This window comes from Branchiostoma lanceolatum, chromosome 9 (assembly GCF_035083965.1).
Source record: "Branchiostoma lanceolatum isolate klBraLanc5 chromosome 9, klBraLanc5.hap2, whole genome shotgun sequence".
Taxonomy (NCBI): domain Eukaryota; kingdom Metazoa; phylum Chordata; class Leptocardii; order Amphioxiformes; family Branchiostomatidae; genus Branchiostoma; species Branchiostoma lanceolatum.
This window is the reverse complement of record NC_089730.1, coordinates 1,631,355-1,649,164: the sequence shown is the minus strand read 5'-3', so window position 1 is coordinate 1,649,164 and position 17,810 is coordinate 1,631,355. Positions and strand designations below refer to the sequence as shown.

Genomic DNA, 17,810 nt, shown 5'->3' with positions numbered 1-17,810 from the left:
TGAGCACAGCACGTAGCATATGCATGCGGGTGTACAGTGTATGTTCCGTGATGTTTGTTCTCAAGTTTCTTCGTCAGAGTCCACGCCGATGAACCATACAAAAGCACAGATTCTACCACAGCCCTGAAGAAGTTCCTTTTCATGATGATCAAGTCAGTATGTCCTAAGAAGAAAGAAAGACTAGTACATGTGGTTTTGAGCTTAACTATATTTGTACTTTATATTTTCAACAATTACAGGGTGATAGTAGTAACTTCAGCTACCAAATTACTTGTCACTTTGTCCACAGTTTGGGTTAAGATATGGGTTATAAATGAAAGGATTAACCCAGGACCTGAATGAAAACAAACCTATGCGAACTAAGACAGTGACTTGTGGTGTCTTGATGGCGTAGCAGTAAGGATTTTTGACACAGAACCCAGATGTCCTGGATTCGAATCCCTGGACATGCCACCAATGTTGTGTCCTTGGGAAAGACACTTAACACGACTTTCCTCACTCCACCCAGGTGTAAAAATGGGTACCTGACTTCGGTTGGGGAGGTAAAAGGTGGTGGAAGGAGAGGGATGACTAGGGGTGGGTACCGGTACCGTGTACCGGTACAAAACCGGTATTTTCTTATGGACCGGTCCAAAAAAAAACGGTCCAGAAAAAATTAGTGGACCGGCGTATGGACCGATTAGAAAATTCACAGTATCAGGCTACCAGCAGGCGGTCACACATATCCGGTCTAATACAAAATAAGCAGATTGAACGAGTCGTGGTTTCCTTTTTCGAAGACGTCAGCTGTTGATCATATGTAGATGAGTCAACAGACGGCGAGTGCACATTAGTGTGCACCGAGAATAATCACATTATTCTAATATACAATTTGAAGATAATTTGTAAGACTCACAAAGACCTTTATTTGTGTCTCGCTCTCCAAAATATGATGTACTGCGACACTACTTTAATCAGGTACAGGTCCGGACCTGGACCTGACCCTCTGGACCTGGACCTAGACCGGACCTGAATTTTCTGTACCGGTACCCACCTCTAGGGATGACCAATACCATACCTTGGACACAGTGGATAACAACGCACTTCTCCCATGGCCTCAAAAAGGACTACCTGCACGTTTAGACAGTGAGCTATTTCATTGAAATATCTGTTTTACAACACACACAAAAATGCCTATGATCAACTTAGTTAACTTCGAAATTGATTCCCTCCAACAGAACCCAATGCACTGTACTTAATATCTCAACCGCTAAATGCACATTACTGACAAGTGATCATGACCTGCAACACTGAGAGTCAAGCATTTGCGCTTTAGCGCCAAGTTCAGACAGGTTTGCTCCCAAGTGTCAATATTCTGAAGGATAAAACTGGCTACATATGCGGTTTATACAGCAACTGACTTGATCAACTATCATCTTTTGATATGACACAATGTTTATTGGTTGACAAACTCCTTTAAGCTGTCGCATGTAAATGAGATTGGATCAGACTAATGAGTGCAGCTGAACGGTTACAGGTTGTTTCGCAACAATGTCAGTTCGCTACAGTACTTTTCGCTACATGGCCAGTCGTTTCGCTACATGGTACAAAGTTCTTTCGCTACATGGTACAAGTTCTTTCGCTACATTTGAATGTTATTTCTCCAGATAGTATCCTAAGAAATGGTTTTACAACAAACACTTACTAGTTGTCAATGAATGGAATCGGAAATCCGCGGAACATTTTTCGGCCGCATGAAGATGTGAGCCAGATGATTTTCGTACGGAGGGTGGTTACGTTTCATACAGCGTGAGTAGGGATTCTAGCCTGAGTACCAGCCTCCGTAGTGACCGCTGACTAAAAAAAAAATCGCTTGCTAACCACGGATAGCAAGCAAATTTTTTTTGAGCCAGCGGTCACTACGGAGCCTGGAATCCAAACCTATCATAGCTCCCGAGTCTCTCTCTGGAGCTATAATAGGTTTGGGTTCAATGTTGGCCCTGGAAATAGTCTGGCATCCAGGCTATAGGGATTCAAGAACGTATTTCAAATACGCGTGCATTTTAGGTACGGATTTTCTCTGCAAGTATGAAATTCCAGTTATCTACCAATATGGAAATACAGTATTTATCTGTTAAACAATGTCCCTTTATTTCTCAGTTACATGTTACTGTATATATGTTGCAATTTTGAACTGTCGTACCATTGAACGGAGTGGGTTTATGAAATATCCCGATTGATTATGCATACCAGATTCTGATTTGCATTATCATCATCATCATCATCATCATTCATCCGGAATTACTCCGGTGAGATACAGTCAATAAAGTTTTTCCAGTACAATCTGTCCTTCATGGCAGACAATAACGCAGAACCTGAGAGACCTCTGTCTCTTTCAAACAATGTCATTACAGTTGTGTGGGGTCTTCCAACTCTGCGTTTTCCCTCAGGTAGCCACAGCATTAGTCGCCCAGCAGGCTCGTTACTGCGAACAACATGCCCCGCCAGGGCGAGCCGGCGTCGTCGCACTACTGACGAAATAGGTGGCAGAGAGCCATAGAGTTGCTTATTTGTTATATGACTTCTCCATGATACATTGTATACCAGTCTTAACATTCTTGTGTAGGTACCGTCCAGTTTCTTACTCTGGGCTGCACTCATGGCCCATGACTCAGAGCTGTAAAGTAGGATGGTCTCGGCACAGGCTTTAAACACTTTAGTTTTTGTTTGCTTCCTAATAGGAGCTTTCCATATCTTTTGTCGAGAATGGAGAGAGCTCCAAGCTTGAGCAATCCTGCACTCCATATCTCTCCCTGAGTCAGTATAGCCCCCTAAATACTTGAAGTCAGCTACACACTCGATTTCAGAGCCGTCAGATGTAGTTAGTCGCTCGGAAGATGTAGGGTTCAAATGCATGTATTTCGTTTTAAATGGGTTTAGATATAAGCCGATGGCCTGACATGCCACTTCTACTTTGTTAAACAGGATTTGTGCGAAAAGTAGTGAGTTTTCGAGAAGGCCAATGTCATCAGCAAAATCAATGTCGGCAAGGTTAATTTGCATATTGTTCAGTTACTAGGGCTAACCCTTTGTAATAGCCTTAGCCTTTGGGTAGCTCTGGCTGTACTTATCTACATCCGAATAAACAAATCAGAAAAATCACCTTTGAAAAATGTGTGTCATCCTTCACTGAGAAAGAGAGGCTAGGATTATCGATTATGATAATAATAACAAATGAACTCATTTGAATTATTGCTGAGATTATACTAAAACTAGAGTTCCACGACCTCATACCTTCGCCAAATGATTTTAACCTTTATGACTGACGTATTAGGAGTGTTTCTCATCAATCATAAATCATACCAGTTGATTGTCTTAAAATATAACATGTCCAAAGTATGAGCTGAACAAATTTATCATCAATTATGCAAAGGAGCCCTTATTAGCATATTTTGATTCAACGATGTTCACATTCACATAACGTCCCGATGCCACAAAAAAGGATTAAATGTATAAAATTGCCGTCTTTTGCCAGTGTGGAATAATAGAAGTTACTCATTAAGTATGCAAATAAGGCCCACATTTGCATATTTTCTATCTATCAACAGTCCTCTTTTCCTCAGTTACAATTTGAATTGTCATATCATGGAACAAAGCGGATTTTTAAAGTTGCCTCATTAATTATGCAAATTAGAATCTGATTTGCATAATTATCGTCCAATCATACTAAGCATCACAAAAGCTATCCACATACCAAAAATCATGACCATCCATCAAGGCCATCATGTTATAGTATTTTCTCATTAATTATGCAAATGAGGTCTTTATTTGCATAGTTCATATCAAGTAATATTTCTCTCTTCCTCAGTTACATATGTCACATGTTTTAGAGTCCTATCATGGAATTTGGCGGATGTATAAACTTTCCTCATTAATTATGCAAATTAGATACTGATTTGCATAAGTAGTGTCTAATCATGTACATCATCACTCAAGCTATCTACCTACCAAAAATCATTACCATCCATCAAGCCCTTCTTGAGTTATTCCCTTTCAAAGTCAGACGCAAAACCTGCTCCTGCAGTTCCAAAAAAGCCGCTAGGGGGCCCAAACCTGTACCCCTTACTCTCTGTCCAAAGATCTATGTACCACTCAAAAATAAGTTCCATAGCATGTCCAGAACACGATATATGAAAACAGGAAGTTCCGCTGCAGTACCGTAAGAAGCCGCTAGGGGGCCCAAAATCTCATCGTTTATAGGTCTCATCAAAGCCTACCAACATACCAAATATCAAGACAATCCATCAAGGCATTCTCGACTTATCCTGTGCCACTACAAACAGACAGACAAACGCTACCCTCTGCATAACCTTCTCGGCGAAGGTAATAATAATGTTATACTGGTAAAGGACGGGAACTTTTTATATTGATGTTTGGTATTTTTAACTAGCTTAGGTAAATCTGATTATTGACATAGCCAAGTCAAGTAAAACAATAAGATGCTAACAAGGTATAATATTTGATAGAATTATACTACTTCACTGCGACTCGAAAATCTATCCAGTTGCCTGAGTAACCGTTTTATTGCGTATCTTATTACCTGGATGTCTAACTGTCATTGACATTCCATGAGAGGACTTTCAGACCTGTGGCATATCAAGCCACTGAGAAAGAGGGGAACATTGATAGATATTATTTAAGCAAATAAAGACTTGAATTCAATGATCGTTGAGAAAAACGGCTATGTAATGCAATATTGGTAAATGGCGGTGCGGGAATTTGGTACTTGCATCTGTCGATACAATTCATATTATTTGGCGAAGATATGAGGTCGTGGAACTCTAGTTGAAATTAGTCTGTAATTGTTTGCCATTATTATCCACAACGTGTAATTCGATGTGTTATACTTTTTTTATTCTTTATTCCAGTTTTATTCCAGCATCAAAAAAACAATACACAGTGATGCCACACTCAAGCAAACACGCTTATTTAAGTGGCATCACTAAACACAGATACAAAACATGTGGCGAGGTATGGTATGGGAACAATACAGGAACCGAGGTGTAAAAGAAACAGTAGTATACATGTATATGTATAACAAAACAAATATTAGCTTAATTATTGAAACGCTTAGTATCTGATGATCTCTGATATATACAATCGAATTACGGATAAGATTTGGGCATTGAAATGTGAAGATAACAAAGGAGATCCATTAAGTAATTGTTAGACACTATCATTGTTCCTATTGTGAAAAACAAGTCTGGTAATATCTCCAGTACCGATAATTACAGACCTGTCGCGATCACTTCGGCCTTGTCTAAAGTCCTGGAGGCAGTCCTGCTTAACCGTCTGAAGCCTTTCCTCCTGACCACTGATTCCCAATTTGGTTTTAAACCTAAACATGGGATAGACATGTGTGTTTTTATCTTTAAAAAAATTATTGAGTACTACAGGGGGTTAGGTTCCCCTGTATTTGTTTGTTTTATGGACGCCTCCAAGGCTTTTGATCGTGTAAACCATTGGTCATTGTTTAAAAAATTACTTGATAGAAATGTTCTTCTGTATATCGTAAGATTTCTATTCTTCTGGTGCAAGAACCAGAGGATGTGTGTGATATGGGGTTCAATTCTATCCCCCCACTTCTCTGTAACAAACGGAGTGAGACAGGGGAGCCTCCTTTCCCCACATTTGTTTAATGTGTATATGGATAACCTGAGTATAAGGCTTAACAAAGCCAAGGTTGGCTGTCATGTGGGAGGGGTCATTGCCAACCATCTTCTCTATGCAGACGACCTATGTCTCATATGTCCTAGCGTCAAATCTTTACAGCGTCTCGTAGGAATATGCGAAGACGTCGGTTTAGAGAACGATTTAGTGTTTAATAGTAATAGTCGAAGGTAAAAAAGACGGTGAATTCCGAGGCACGGCAATTCAGTCAGACAGAACAACAAATAGCGGAGAGAACTTCAGTTGAGACAAAGTCGGAGCAGAGCCAGCATGATGTAGTCATGGTCAGTCTGTCGCATGACTCAGAAGACGGCCAGTGGCCAGTGTACAGGAAACCTTTCACTGTGTTCTTGATATGCTATACGTATACAAACCCGGATCGAAATTTATGACGATTTTTATGTTGACATCAGTGTTTATATTCTGTTGAAAACAGGTAACGTTATTGAAGACTTGTTAGTTGTGATACCATGTTTTATCGCTTAAATTCTTTTTACATTCTTTATGATATTCAAGTTTGAAAATATGAATATTTTTGAGTTTTTTTGCCCGCCTTCTTTTTTCCGCCCGCGCGCACTAAATTTGGGGTCTGCAAATGAAATTTACTTGCGGTGGCCTTGGTCTATGCCCAAACAAGACCCAATACCTGCACTTCATATCTCGACCGCTAGATGCCGTTACTGCACATGACGGATTGACAAGTGATCATGACCAGCAACAAAACCAAGTCCCGCCTCGCCTGTTTTCAAGTTGTGATATGATTGTCCCGTTTTACCATGTTTGACGACGAGAATTATACTCATATCAACCTGAAAGAGTTCTCTGGTCACAAAGATGAGGTGAGTTTTGTGGTGGAACGTTTGAAACTGTTGGAGGTAACCATGGCCACGGGAAAGTTTCGAGGGGAGGGGGGCGGATAACGTTACCCTTTTAAAAATTATATCACCCGAAATTCTCGGCGTCCTGTATTTTATACCTGGTTATTGCCTTCGCCAAGAAGGCTATGTTTTGGGTAGTGTCGCAAATATACAAATGTAACTGCCTCCTTTGTCAGTACTGGACAACCAGTACGGAAGTGGTCGTCAGAACAGGAGCTCCAGTACTGAGACTTTCTCAGTACTGGACTTCCTGTACTGGGCAGCTTCAGTACTGGGAACCCTACTGTCAGGACTGGAAACCGTAGCCTCCGATGCAGACTCCTCCCGGCTGTTTTCTTTTTCAACTTACGGTTTTATACTATCACATTTTTTTTTCTTATTGCTGGCCGGGAATAAGAAAAAAAATGTAATAGTATAACACCGTAACTTGAAAAAGAAAACAGCCGGGAGGAGTTTTCCTTTCATAGACTTCATAGAGTGCTGAGACTCTAACGAGCGTATAACGCTATTTTCAGGGCTTAGTCAGGCTTAGTTAACTTACAACTTTCACAGTGGACTAGATAACTTGTCTGCAATTAGCCTTCGGGCATGAACTTGCAATAAAGTTATTATTAGTATCATTTAAATGTACAGACAACTATTATATATACTGATACAGAAAATCCAAAACTGTCCAGTCGGTCCAAACAATGGATCATCCTTGCCAGTACTAATAGAACGTGAGTACAGGACGCCCAGTTCCGAAATAATTTGAGGTCTCGGCTTCCAGTACTGAAGAGTCACTATTTACTGGTAAATCCAGTACGGAACCCGTTACATCCGTAAATCGGCACTCGGTTATCCAGTGCTGAATGACCTCCGCACTGGGTAACCAGTACCGAATGACCGTTGACCTAGCCGGAACGCAAATCCGTACTGGAACCCGAGTGCCGAGAGGAGTTCAGCTCTGGAACCCGAGTACCGAAACAAATTCAGTACTGGACGCCCAGTGCTGACGAAGCTTCGGTACTGGAATAAAGCCGTTCCGTACTGGAATTCTTGTACGGAACTTCCTTCCGTACTGGGGGCCGAGTATCGGCGCCATTTCCTCCACGGGTTCCGTACTGGGCGCCTAGTAAGGAGCCGGTTACATCTGTATATTTGCGGTAGTGTCTGTCTGTGTGTCTGTCAACTCGAGAATATTTGGAGCAAATGCGTCCCCTGGGTCCCATTGAAAATCACTTCATCGATCAATATAAACAAGAGCTTTTAAAAAAAGCTGGTGTTTTGTCCACGTTTAGGCAAGGAAATTAACCCCCTTGGTTTATAAGTGTGCAATGGTTTCTCCTCTTTTTTAAGTAAAATCTGCCAAAGGAAGTTACTGAAGTTTATTGTAGCCGACTCTGCTAATGATTTTAGCACTTAATATCAACATGTATACATTATTTACTTTATGTATCAGAGGTTTTATCTTTGAAAATCTGTAAAATTGTAGCTGACCCTACAAATGTCTGTTTAAATGTTGTATCTTACTAAAGGTGAATGAATTTAACTTCCAGGTACTTTTGATTTTGCCCACTTACTAGTATGCTTCTTACTCAGTAGATTTGCTTTCATGCCATACAATTTGAAAAAGCACCATTGAATCATCAGCACTATGGCAATTATCGTGGGGTCCCATAAAGTGAAAAAGAAGTTCACAACAGCTAAGGTTCTATCTAAAATGACTACCAAATGTCAAACAAGTGTTCCAACCAATTAACAGCTACCTCATCCCTATCATTATGGTTTCCGCATTTACAACATTTCTTCCTTATTTTCCTGGATAATTTTGCTAAAATTCATGAAAATTCCCATATTTTTGTGCCGAGCAGCGTCACTTGCCACGTCCATGTTGTCTGAATGAAGTCGATACTGAACAATGGAGCATTTGCTACTGTAACAAAGGATCGCTGTTTTGCAAACAACATCAAGAGCCTCTGTTTACATCGGGAATAGAAGTTTAGTGGCGAGTGTTTTGCAAGAATCATCTTACCGCGCATTGGAGCTGCTGCACGGTATTTTCCGTTACAATGAACAGAAAAATTTGAATGCCGGGTTCGGAATCTATGAAGTCCTGTTCATAAGACAAAGGCCTTGTATATATTAAATGAATATTTAAAAATAACAAATATAAAATATTTATTTATTTATCAATAAAAAAATAAAAATATGATATTCATAAATATGATATAAATATGATATAATATTATCATATATTTTTGATATTCAATATCTAAAAAAAAAAATATCCATGCACGGACTCGATCCCGGATCTTCCGGATCCGAAGTTCTATGACGTTACCAGTTGAGCTAAGTTGTAGTGTGTAGTATGCGTCTCTGTACATAATGCTTTAACCTCACTACATGGTATTATTTATGTCGATTTTTGGTCGTTTTCTTGACGAAATCATTTTTTTTCTTCTGCAATCTTGTGGTATAGATGTAATATGGTCATTTTTCAGGATATCAAAGTCCGAAACCACAATGCAATGATATTTCCGAACAGTTGTAGCAGTTACATGTGGTCGCCCTCCTATGTGTCATGCAAATCAAGCCTGCCTGGTTTTTCTTGCTCCCTTGCCATATAAGGCAACGGCTATACAACGATTTTGGAAGGTATTGCCATATAAGGTCATATGGTGTGCGACACAGTGTTGAACCAAGGAAACCAAAGTACCATTGATGCAGCAGCCCTGCAAGGTAAGAGTGATAACATCTTCGCGACAAAACAAAAAAAGAAAATTCAATAGATACTAAGATATAACGTTAACGTTAACTTTACAACGTTTAACAAATTGTCTAGATATTAGGTATGAGAGTCCTGATGAGACTTGGAAATGATTAGATAAAGACAAAACTTATAGTCAAAGATTTGGGCCCACTTGCAGATGAGGGCCTCATTTAAATAATTCATTACAATATTCTTTTTCGTGAAGACTTTCATACATTGCACAACTTGTGTTATTTGGGTATAGAAGGTGGTCAACTGATGTAATTAATGCAAGTGAGGTCCTTATCTGCATGTGGGCTAAAAAACGAAAACATTAACAGAGACCTCCGTCGCTATGGCAACGCCTTTTTATGTTGCCAATCTTGTTTCTCTTTAAGGTGAACTGTTGTGCGTTCTCGACTGACTGGGAGATCCTGGTGACGGGATGTGATGACTGTCTGGTCCGAGTCTGGAACACTCTCACCAACAAAATGGTCTGTAAACTCAGGGGACACCAAGGTAGGTGGAATAAAACTTTAAAAGTTAAAAACCATATTCAAACATAAATTTTATTTCGAACTGTCACTAACTTCTACGATCTAGCCCGGGTGCCATCCACCGTAGTAACCACTCTCATTCTTTTTGCTTGCTATCCGTCAACTTTTACAAATGTTCTAACAACATTCGTGCACCACAGCCAAACGCCAAAATTATGTAGATCTCTTGTTTTGATGGTTTACAAAAGCCGTCACATTAAACTGCAAGAAAATAGCTTGCCTGAGTCTGCAAGATCTAGATCTCAATCTGCATTATCACTGCACGGTTATTAGGATGCTTGATAGGGCAATGTGGAGTGAAATATGTACTTCTTGTTTGGTCCCGGCTGATACATATAGAATACAACACGGGGTATTCCGTATCACCCGAGGTACCAGCCCGAGTGCGGGTAGGATCGCCCAATGGGAGCTATAGGGCTGCGACCGAGGGTGATGCGGAATACACCGTGTTGTTTTCAATTTATGTCGTACCCACCCGAGAAAACACACATTTCAATGCGAAATGCGCCTAAAGTCAAGAAAAGTTGGTGTCCTTGAACAAAAAACTGCAACAGCCGCACATTCCAACTACCGAATCCATTATTCGAATTTTCACTAGCGGTGCACTTGGCACACACGAAATGCAAATTCTAAGTATTCTATGGAAGCTCATGTTATCACCCGGTCCGGAACACCCGTATGAAACGTTTTTCTTGGCCCAGGTATGGGGAACGGGTTTTCTGCGCGTGAAGAATTTGCGCGTGAAAAAATAAATTTCTTTAAAATGTGTCAGAAAATGTGCAGTATAATTTTCTTAGACAGGAAAATGTGATCCCATGATACAATTTTTCATCTGACACCTGAATTTATGGTTTGAAAACTTTTGATTTTTTAGTCCCTTGGGAATAAGTCCCTTGGGAATAGTTAAACTTTTGGGGGCTTGAAACCTAAACATTTGAAAATCACTTAAATCTTTAAGAAATACATAGTCAACTTACTTATATAAGGTTTTGTATTGTAAAATGTAACTATTTGAAGCTTTTCTCCAGTCTATTAGCCTAAGTTCATCTTTTCTCAAGCAGTTTCTTTCACGCGCAAATTTCAAACATAACATTTGGAAATCACTTAAAAATCACTTGAAGATTGAAAGAACAACATTTTTAACTGTAGAATGCAACAATAAAATACTTTATTCCATTGTGGGTCATCCTATTTCAAGTTTTAAGCTTAAAACCTCCCAAAAGGTTTTAAATCCCTTGGGAGTCAGCTTAGATATTCCCAAGGGACCTAAAATTCAAACCCAAAATTCAGGAAACAGATGCAAAATCATATCATCGGGTAACATTTTTCTGACTAAGAATTTTTTTTTTTTAACATTCATTTTTTATTGGTTTATAAACAAACAAACAAAATGATACACAAGACATACATGGCACGGAAATAAGGTAGTTAACAGACATGAATGGAAACAAAAACCGATAAATAAAACTAATTGAAAATAATATAGTGAATAGACCCCAATTACCATTCCTTTCACATGTTCTTTTTACATATTCTTACATAACATTATTGCATTATTTTATATATTTAAACAATTGATAGATATATATATATCTATATGTATTCATATATACGCATATATATATATACATAGACATATAGACATATACCCAGACACACATACATATTATATATGTCCAATCAACTTTCCCCATTTCCCCACATGTTTTTCAGTTTTGCCTATTCTTCTAGAAATGATGCTTTCTAATTTGTAAAAGTAGGAAAGGTAAGAGATAAAAGATTCTAGCTTTAGAGACCACTGACGATTTTTAAAGATAAAGTGTTTTCCTAACAGAATGACCATGTTTGACAGGGCTGGACACCCAGGGCTCCAGACTAACTTTTAGACCTAGGAGCACTGTCTAACTCAAAAAAGTTAGGAGCACCAGCAAAAATCTAGGAGCACCACTACAAAAAGTTGGAAGAACAAGCAAAAGTCTTGGCCATACCAAGTAATACTCCTATTAATAGTATTAATCAATGTTAACAACCAGGAATAAAGTATTTGAATAGATCATAAAAGATAAAAGCCTACATTTGGCAATTCAATGCATTCAATACCTTCCTACATGCTAAATGATACTAGTATGACAGATTTTTAGAAAAATTAGGCATAGGTTACCCGGCTGGCCCCTATCCGGGGGCCACGGACCACGGTGCCTCAAGTTCAACAAGTGAAAAAATACACAATGGTACTCTCATCTCCCGAATAAACGTACCGGTACGTTTATTTTTTTCAGCCTCAAAATCCACCCAGTACGTTCTTATTTTGGACAGTACGTTTATTTATTTTTTTTTTTAAATCAGAGTTTTGCTAACCAGGGATCCCCTTAAAATTGAAAGTTTGGATTTTCCTGCCCATGTTTCCCCGGCATTTTGCTACTTATTCGCTATTTTTCGGCCGAGCGGCGTTGATTTCCCTGCCGCTATGACCCGGCCTCTGTGAAATCCTGGCGGAACTTGTAACGTATCGATCAATCTCTACGGACACTACAAAGTCAATGTTGTTATTGGGAGAAAATAAGACGCCACACTAACGTTTTGAGATGCCATTCTTTTTATATAAACAACTTTGACAGTCTCTATTTACATCGTAAACCAAAGCACCTGATCAGAAAACAATACATGCCAGCGGCGCAGTGTTTCAAGTAACGTTTAACGTTAACGCATGTAAATTTCTCTACTCACGTGAGATACAGTCTTTCCCAAAATGAAAATATAAAAACAACACCACGAAAAATCTGTGTCTTAGCATCCAAAACTGTATAATTACTTTCAAAATATATAAAAACATTTCAATCCCACCACAAACATGAAAATCTAGCGCTTGGAAAATCGCCACTGTGACAGTAACGCAGGCAGACGGCAGTGACTCTGGTGCGTGGGAAAGATTTGTCATGGAAGAGCTCACGTGGAAGAAGGGGAAACACTCTTTTTGATCTACAAATAAAACTCCTTTGCCTTGATCAAAAATGTGTTTTGCATTTTTACAAAGACCATTTCAATATTAAAGTTTATATCTAAAATTGAATTGCAATGTAGTCACCTTTATCATCGCTGAAAAATGCTTTGAAAAAGATCACCCCTCTACAGAAAGAATGCTCGAGGTTTCTAAGAACAAGTCAAGTCAAGTCAAAGTTTATTGCACAACGATTGTAACAGGTACAATGTGAGTGTAACTTTCTGATAGCCCCGCCCCTTTCTGTCTTCGGCGCCTCCACTGTCTGGGGCTCACCCTTTCATGTGAAACATGAGAACCCTGTAGTTTGTGGCAAAATTGTAACAAGGAGGTTTGATTGTAACAAGCCTGAGGTTTCTCACAAATTTGTTGACAATTTAGCTTCTCAAAATGAATATCTTTTTCTACATACAAGGGTATTTTTTGGATTTGAAATTATTTGGATTGCAACAACAAAAACTAACGTTATAACATTATACAATATAGTCCTTGATATTATATGATAATGTCCTTGACACAACACAATAATGTGTTGAATGTAATGTTTACAAATCTATAAATACATTATGATTCTATATGCAATGCATAGAAGATAAATGGAAAGTTGGGAAAGAAAAAAAGTTACATCATATAACGTTACAAAAATTGTTAAAGTTCGTCCTTTTCTCTATGGCATTTACAAATAAGTAATGACGTTACCTGTGGTGACAATATATTCAGGATATTGTAATTTTCTGTTCTAAATGTTGATTGATACATTTGTATAAAAAGAAGAATAGACTTTGAAAGTGTTGCCCATCAAATTGAACTGAGAAGTTTGGCGACTACTTGTTGTGTTTTGATTATATTTCAGTAACGTTATATGAATACAGCAATTTTCCTTGATCACTTGCTTCAAGTTCCAAGCAGGAAATGCATGCATGTATCATGTACATTTTCACTTGCTGAATTTGAAAGCACCGTTGGCCGTTAGGGGTCATAGCGGGGAACCTAAGTGGCAAGGAAGATTACAATTTGAACAAGATGTGTACAGTAATTCTGTTCAATATTCATAGACTTTACTTGTATGGTCCTAAGACAGGCATGAATGAATAAAGAGAACCTACAACTACCTGCTTATCATCTTTCCCTCCGACAAAAGTAGCATGGACACAGTTTATCTGTAAATTTGGTTAATTTCCGGGGGGTATGTTTATTCCGGGGGGTACGTTTATTAGATTTTGAAGATTTGTCCGGGGGGTATGTTTATTCCGGGGGGTATGTTTATTTGGGAGTAGGGTGTATTTTCAACTTGGAACAAGGCAAGTGATGATTCACATGACCATTTGCGATGACATTAAAAATGACATAAGCTTTAGTGATATATTGGGATTTTCAAAAAAATTGGGCATAGGTTCCACGGCTGGCCCCTATCCGGGGGCCACGGTGCCTCAAGTTCAACAAGTTGAAAAATACACAATATTATTTTTTACTTGGAACAAGGCAAGTAATGATTCACATAACACTGAATGATAAATAAATAGATAACTCTAAAACTTATCTATTGGTTTCATGACCAAAACAAATAAAGTCAAATTCCATAGTTTGACACTTCACTGCTGGCATCAAGTTCAACATTTTTACAGGCATTTTTTTAACCCCCACCCTCTGTCTACAAACCATCCAAAATACTTTAATATCCTTGAAATTCTTGCTCAATAGTATCAAAAATTATCTGTTTGTGCCGGCCCAGTCAAATATCTTCGGTTCCTTTGAAACGCGCAGTTCAAATTTCGCGCGTCAGACCGTGCGGCGCCGCCATCCAATGACAGGCCGACCGCATGGAGAAAGCGTTGCTATGCATTATAGACCGCAGCAGAATGAAACTAGCACCATAAGGACGGGCAGACATTGAGCTGTGAAATGATACCGGTAACAAAAAGAAAATTAAATATTTTTGGGGATAAAACTCCACTTGAATTGATTCATTGATTTTTGATCGAAAAAAATCATCGATTGAACAGGTTTAAACATGAGCGCAGGAAACAGGCTTGTCATTCTGCTGCGGTCTAAAAACATCATGGCGGCCCTCCAGAAGCGCACGGCCGCTAGCGCTCACTTTCATCGGCAATTTCTGGCGTTTGAAACATTTTACAAATCAAACAAATACATCACAAAGGAGAGAAACTTAAATCCTTTATTTCTATGGGTAATTTTGCCACTAGGAACGGATAGTTTTTGTACCGCGGGCGTGGGAACATGATAGAAAATTCACCAACGATTTTCGCGGTAGGGTTGGAATACCTAAATATTTTCAGCTAACCGCTTAGTTCTGCAGCCATTATCCTGGCGCAGGTCTTAATTTTTTATTGTCGCACCGTGCGACCGTGATTTTAAATCTAGTCGCATTCTCAAAAAACTGGTCGCATACATGTTGTATGCGAGTCGCACTCACGAGCGCTGACACCTCTCATTTAGATCTCCAAAAATGACATTAAAACGACTAAGTTGTAGGGCGTATCCAGTATGATGGAGAAACCAATCTTCTATTTGTCGCCAGAAATGTGTGACTATTCTACAATCCCAGAATAAATGTATAGCCGTCTCTTCTTCATCTTTACAATAACTACATAAATATGAGTCTACCAACCCCCACTTATACAGTATTCTATTCGTAGTTAAGAATTTAAATAACTGTTTATATTGAAAAATACGTAGATGAGAGTCAATAGAGATTCTGTACGTTAAACTGTACACTTTGTTCCATGCTACGAATGTATTAAAATAATCCTCCCATGATTGTTGTTTTTTGATCGATGAATCCCATAGCCTGGCCTCGTACATGAAAAAGGAGTACAAGTATTTATTGATTTTTGGATGCTGAAGCCAGGTTATGTTTGTACAAACAGGAACACAAACCCTTACTTCTGGTGACACCTGTCGTAGTAATTTTTTCCAAGAGTACGGAATGGCTGAAATAATTTGATTGAACTTAAGCTCCAAACAGGTGTCCCCAAATTTAAGTACAAAATTTTCAAACGATAAAAGGTTGTTATCCGAGTCTATAATATCGTTCACAAAAATAATGCCTCTGTCGGGAGTTGACTAAGAATTTTGTAGTGCATATTTTCTAACACATTTCTTGAACTTTATTTTTTCACGCGCAAATATTTCACGCGCAAGTTTTTCACGCGCAAATTTCTCACGCGCACAAAACCCCAACCCCAGGTATAACGTAATGGCTGATAGATGATGATGATGATGATTAGGAATCGGGCTATCTTTGCAGGAGGTCACCAAGCCCTGTTCCATGTGATAGGGTAGATTTTAAGGCGAAAATACATTTGACTCACAGCAATTTTGAAATTTGGTGACCTTCTGATGATCAACAAATCCGTGGAAGGTTGTTGAGTGTGACGTTGGTTTTAAGCTTCTCATTTTACTGAAGTCTTGTACCTACTTGGTACATGTATTGTCCACACAGGTGCTGTGAAGAGTTGTGCCTTCTCAAATGACAGTAAGATGTTTGCCACGGCTTCTTATGACACCACTGTGCGGGTGTGGCAGACCAGGACGGGAGACTGTATACATGTTCTACAAGGTCAGGCCAAGAAGTGTTTTAGTACTTCTGTATTTGTACAGTGACCTGCATGGCCTCCCATATTTGACCGCTTTATTTCTCTGTAATGCATACTACATTTGAATCCACTTAATTGCACAACGGATTAACACACACTCCATTCAACTGCATCGAATCCCCAAATCCCAAACCGGTTCCCATTCACTCCATTGTTAGTGATTTTGCATATCTGCATGGTGCATTTTAACCAATGCCGGATAACTGCACCAAATTTGTTTAAACATCGTCCACAAGTTAACTAAAGGTCCGATAAGAATTGCAAACGGGGTGCAAATTAGCCGATAACTGCCTGACACAGTGTAGAGGCACAATACTGCCAATATGTCTAAAATTGTTTTGAGTAAAAAAAGAAGGCGGTCTTCATTGACAATCACGTGTATGTCGATCGTATGGGAGGTCCCGGGCGGGTCACGGGGCGTGTCGTAACCATAAAGAGACGCAGGCCTGCCAAAGGCGGCATTACGCTTTGGCAGATGGCATGCTGTGCTCAATAAAACAAGAGCTTTTAAAAAAAGCTGGCGTTTCGGCTACGTTTATAAGTGTGAATTGTCTTTTCCCTTTACTTGAAGTAAAATCTGCCAGAGGAAGTCACTCAAGGGCTGTTCAGTCTATAAGAAAAATTGTCATTTTGGGAAATGAGTACTGTTTTAATAGAGAAAGGCAGATTGGGGAAAGCAATTTTGAAGTTACGTCACTTCACTTAAGTGCTTTTGAAAAAGCTGGTCTTGGCCTACAACTTGTGCTTATTTGTAAAATGTATAATAGGCTCATTATAAAAGCTATCAATGTAATTATGTACATGGCACGCAATAAAACATAAAATTTGAAAAAGCACCATTGAATCATCAGCACTATGGTAATTAAGTTAAATAGAAGTTCATAACAGCTAAGGTTCTATCTAAAATGACTACCAAATGTCAAACAAATCAACAGCTACCTCATCCGTATTATTCTGGTTTCCGCATTTACAACATTTCTTCCTTATTTTCCTGGGTAATTTTGCTAAAATTCATGAAAATTCCCATAGTTTTGTGCCGAGGGGCGCCACTTTCCACGTCCGTGTTGTCTGAATGAAGTCGATACTGAACAATGGAGCATTTGCTACTGTAACAAAGAATCGCTGTTTTGCAAACAACATCAAGAGCCTCTGTTTACATCGGGGATAGAAGTTTAGTGGCGAGTGTTTTGCAAGAATCATCTTACCGCGCATAGGAGCCGCTGCACGGTATTTTCCATTACAATGAACAGAAAAATTCGAATGCCGGGTTTGGAATCTATGAAGTCCTGTTCATAAGACAAAGGCCTTGTATATATTAAA

General features: G+C 39.0%; 1 protein-coding gene across 6 annotated transcripts in view; it reads left to right on the top strand.

Moving 5' to 3' along the window:
* The first annotated feature begins 6,386 nt into the window (after positions 1-6,386).
* Positions 6,387-17,810, top strand: part of LOC136442533 (WD repeat-containing protein 38-like) — a 44,754-nt gene continuing 33,330 nt past the window's right edge. For 2 of the 6 annotated variants that reach the window (XR_010757020.1, XM_066439451.1), the window contains exons 1-3: positions 6,388-6,548; positions 9,717-9,837; positions 16,337-16,453. Coding sequence is in view for 5 of the 6 variants with exons in the window: in XM_066439451.1 (XP_066295548.1) it covers positions 6,486-6,548; positions 9,717-9,837; positions 16,337-16,453 (301 nt within the window). In the remaining variant the exon portion in view is untranslated. Of the gene's footprint in view, positions 6,549-9,197; positions 9,309-9,716; positions 9,838-16,336; positions 16,454-17,810 lie in introns of all 6 variants that reach the window. The other 4 variants (XM_066439448.1, XM_066439449.1, XM_066439447.1 and 1 more) reach the window with 4 other exon arrangements.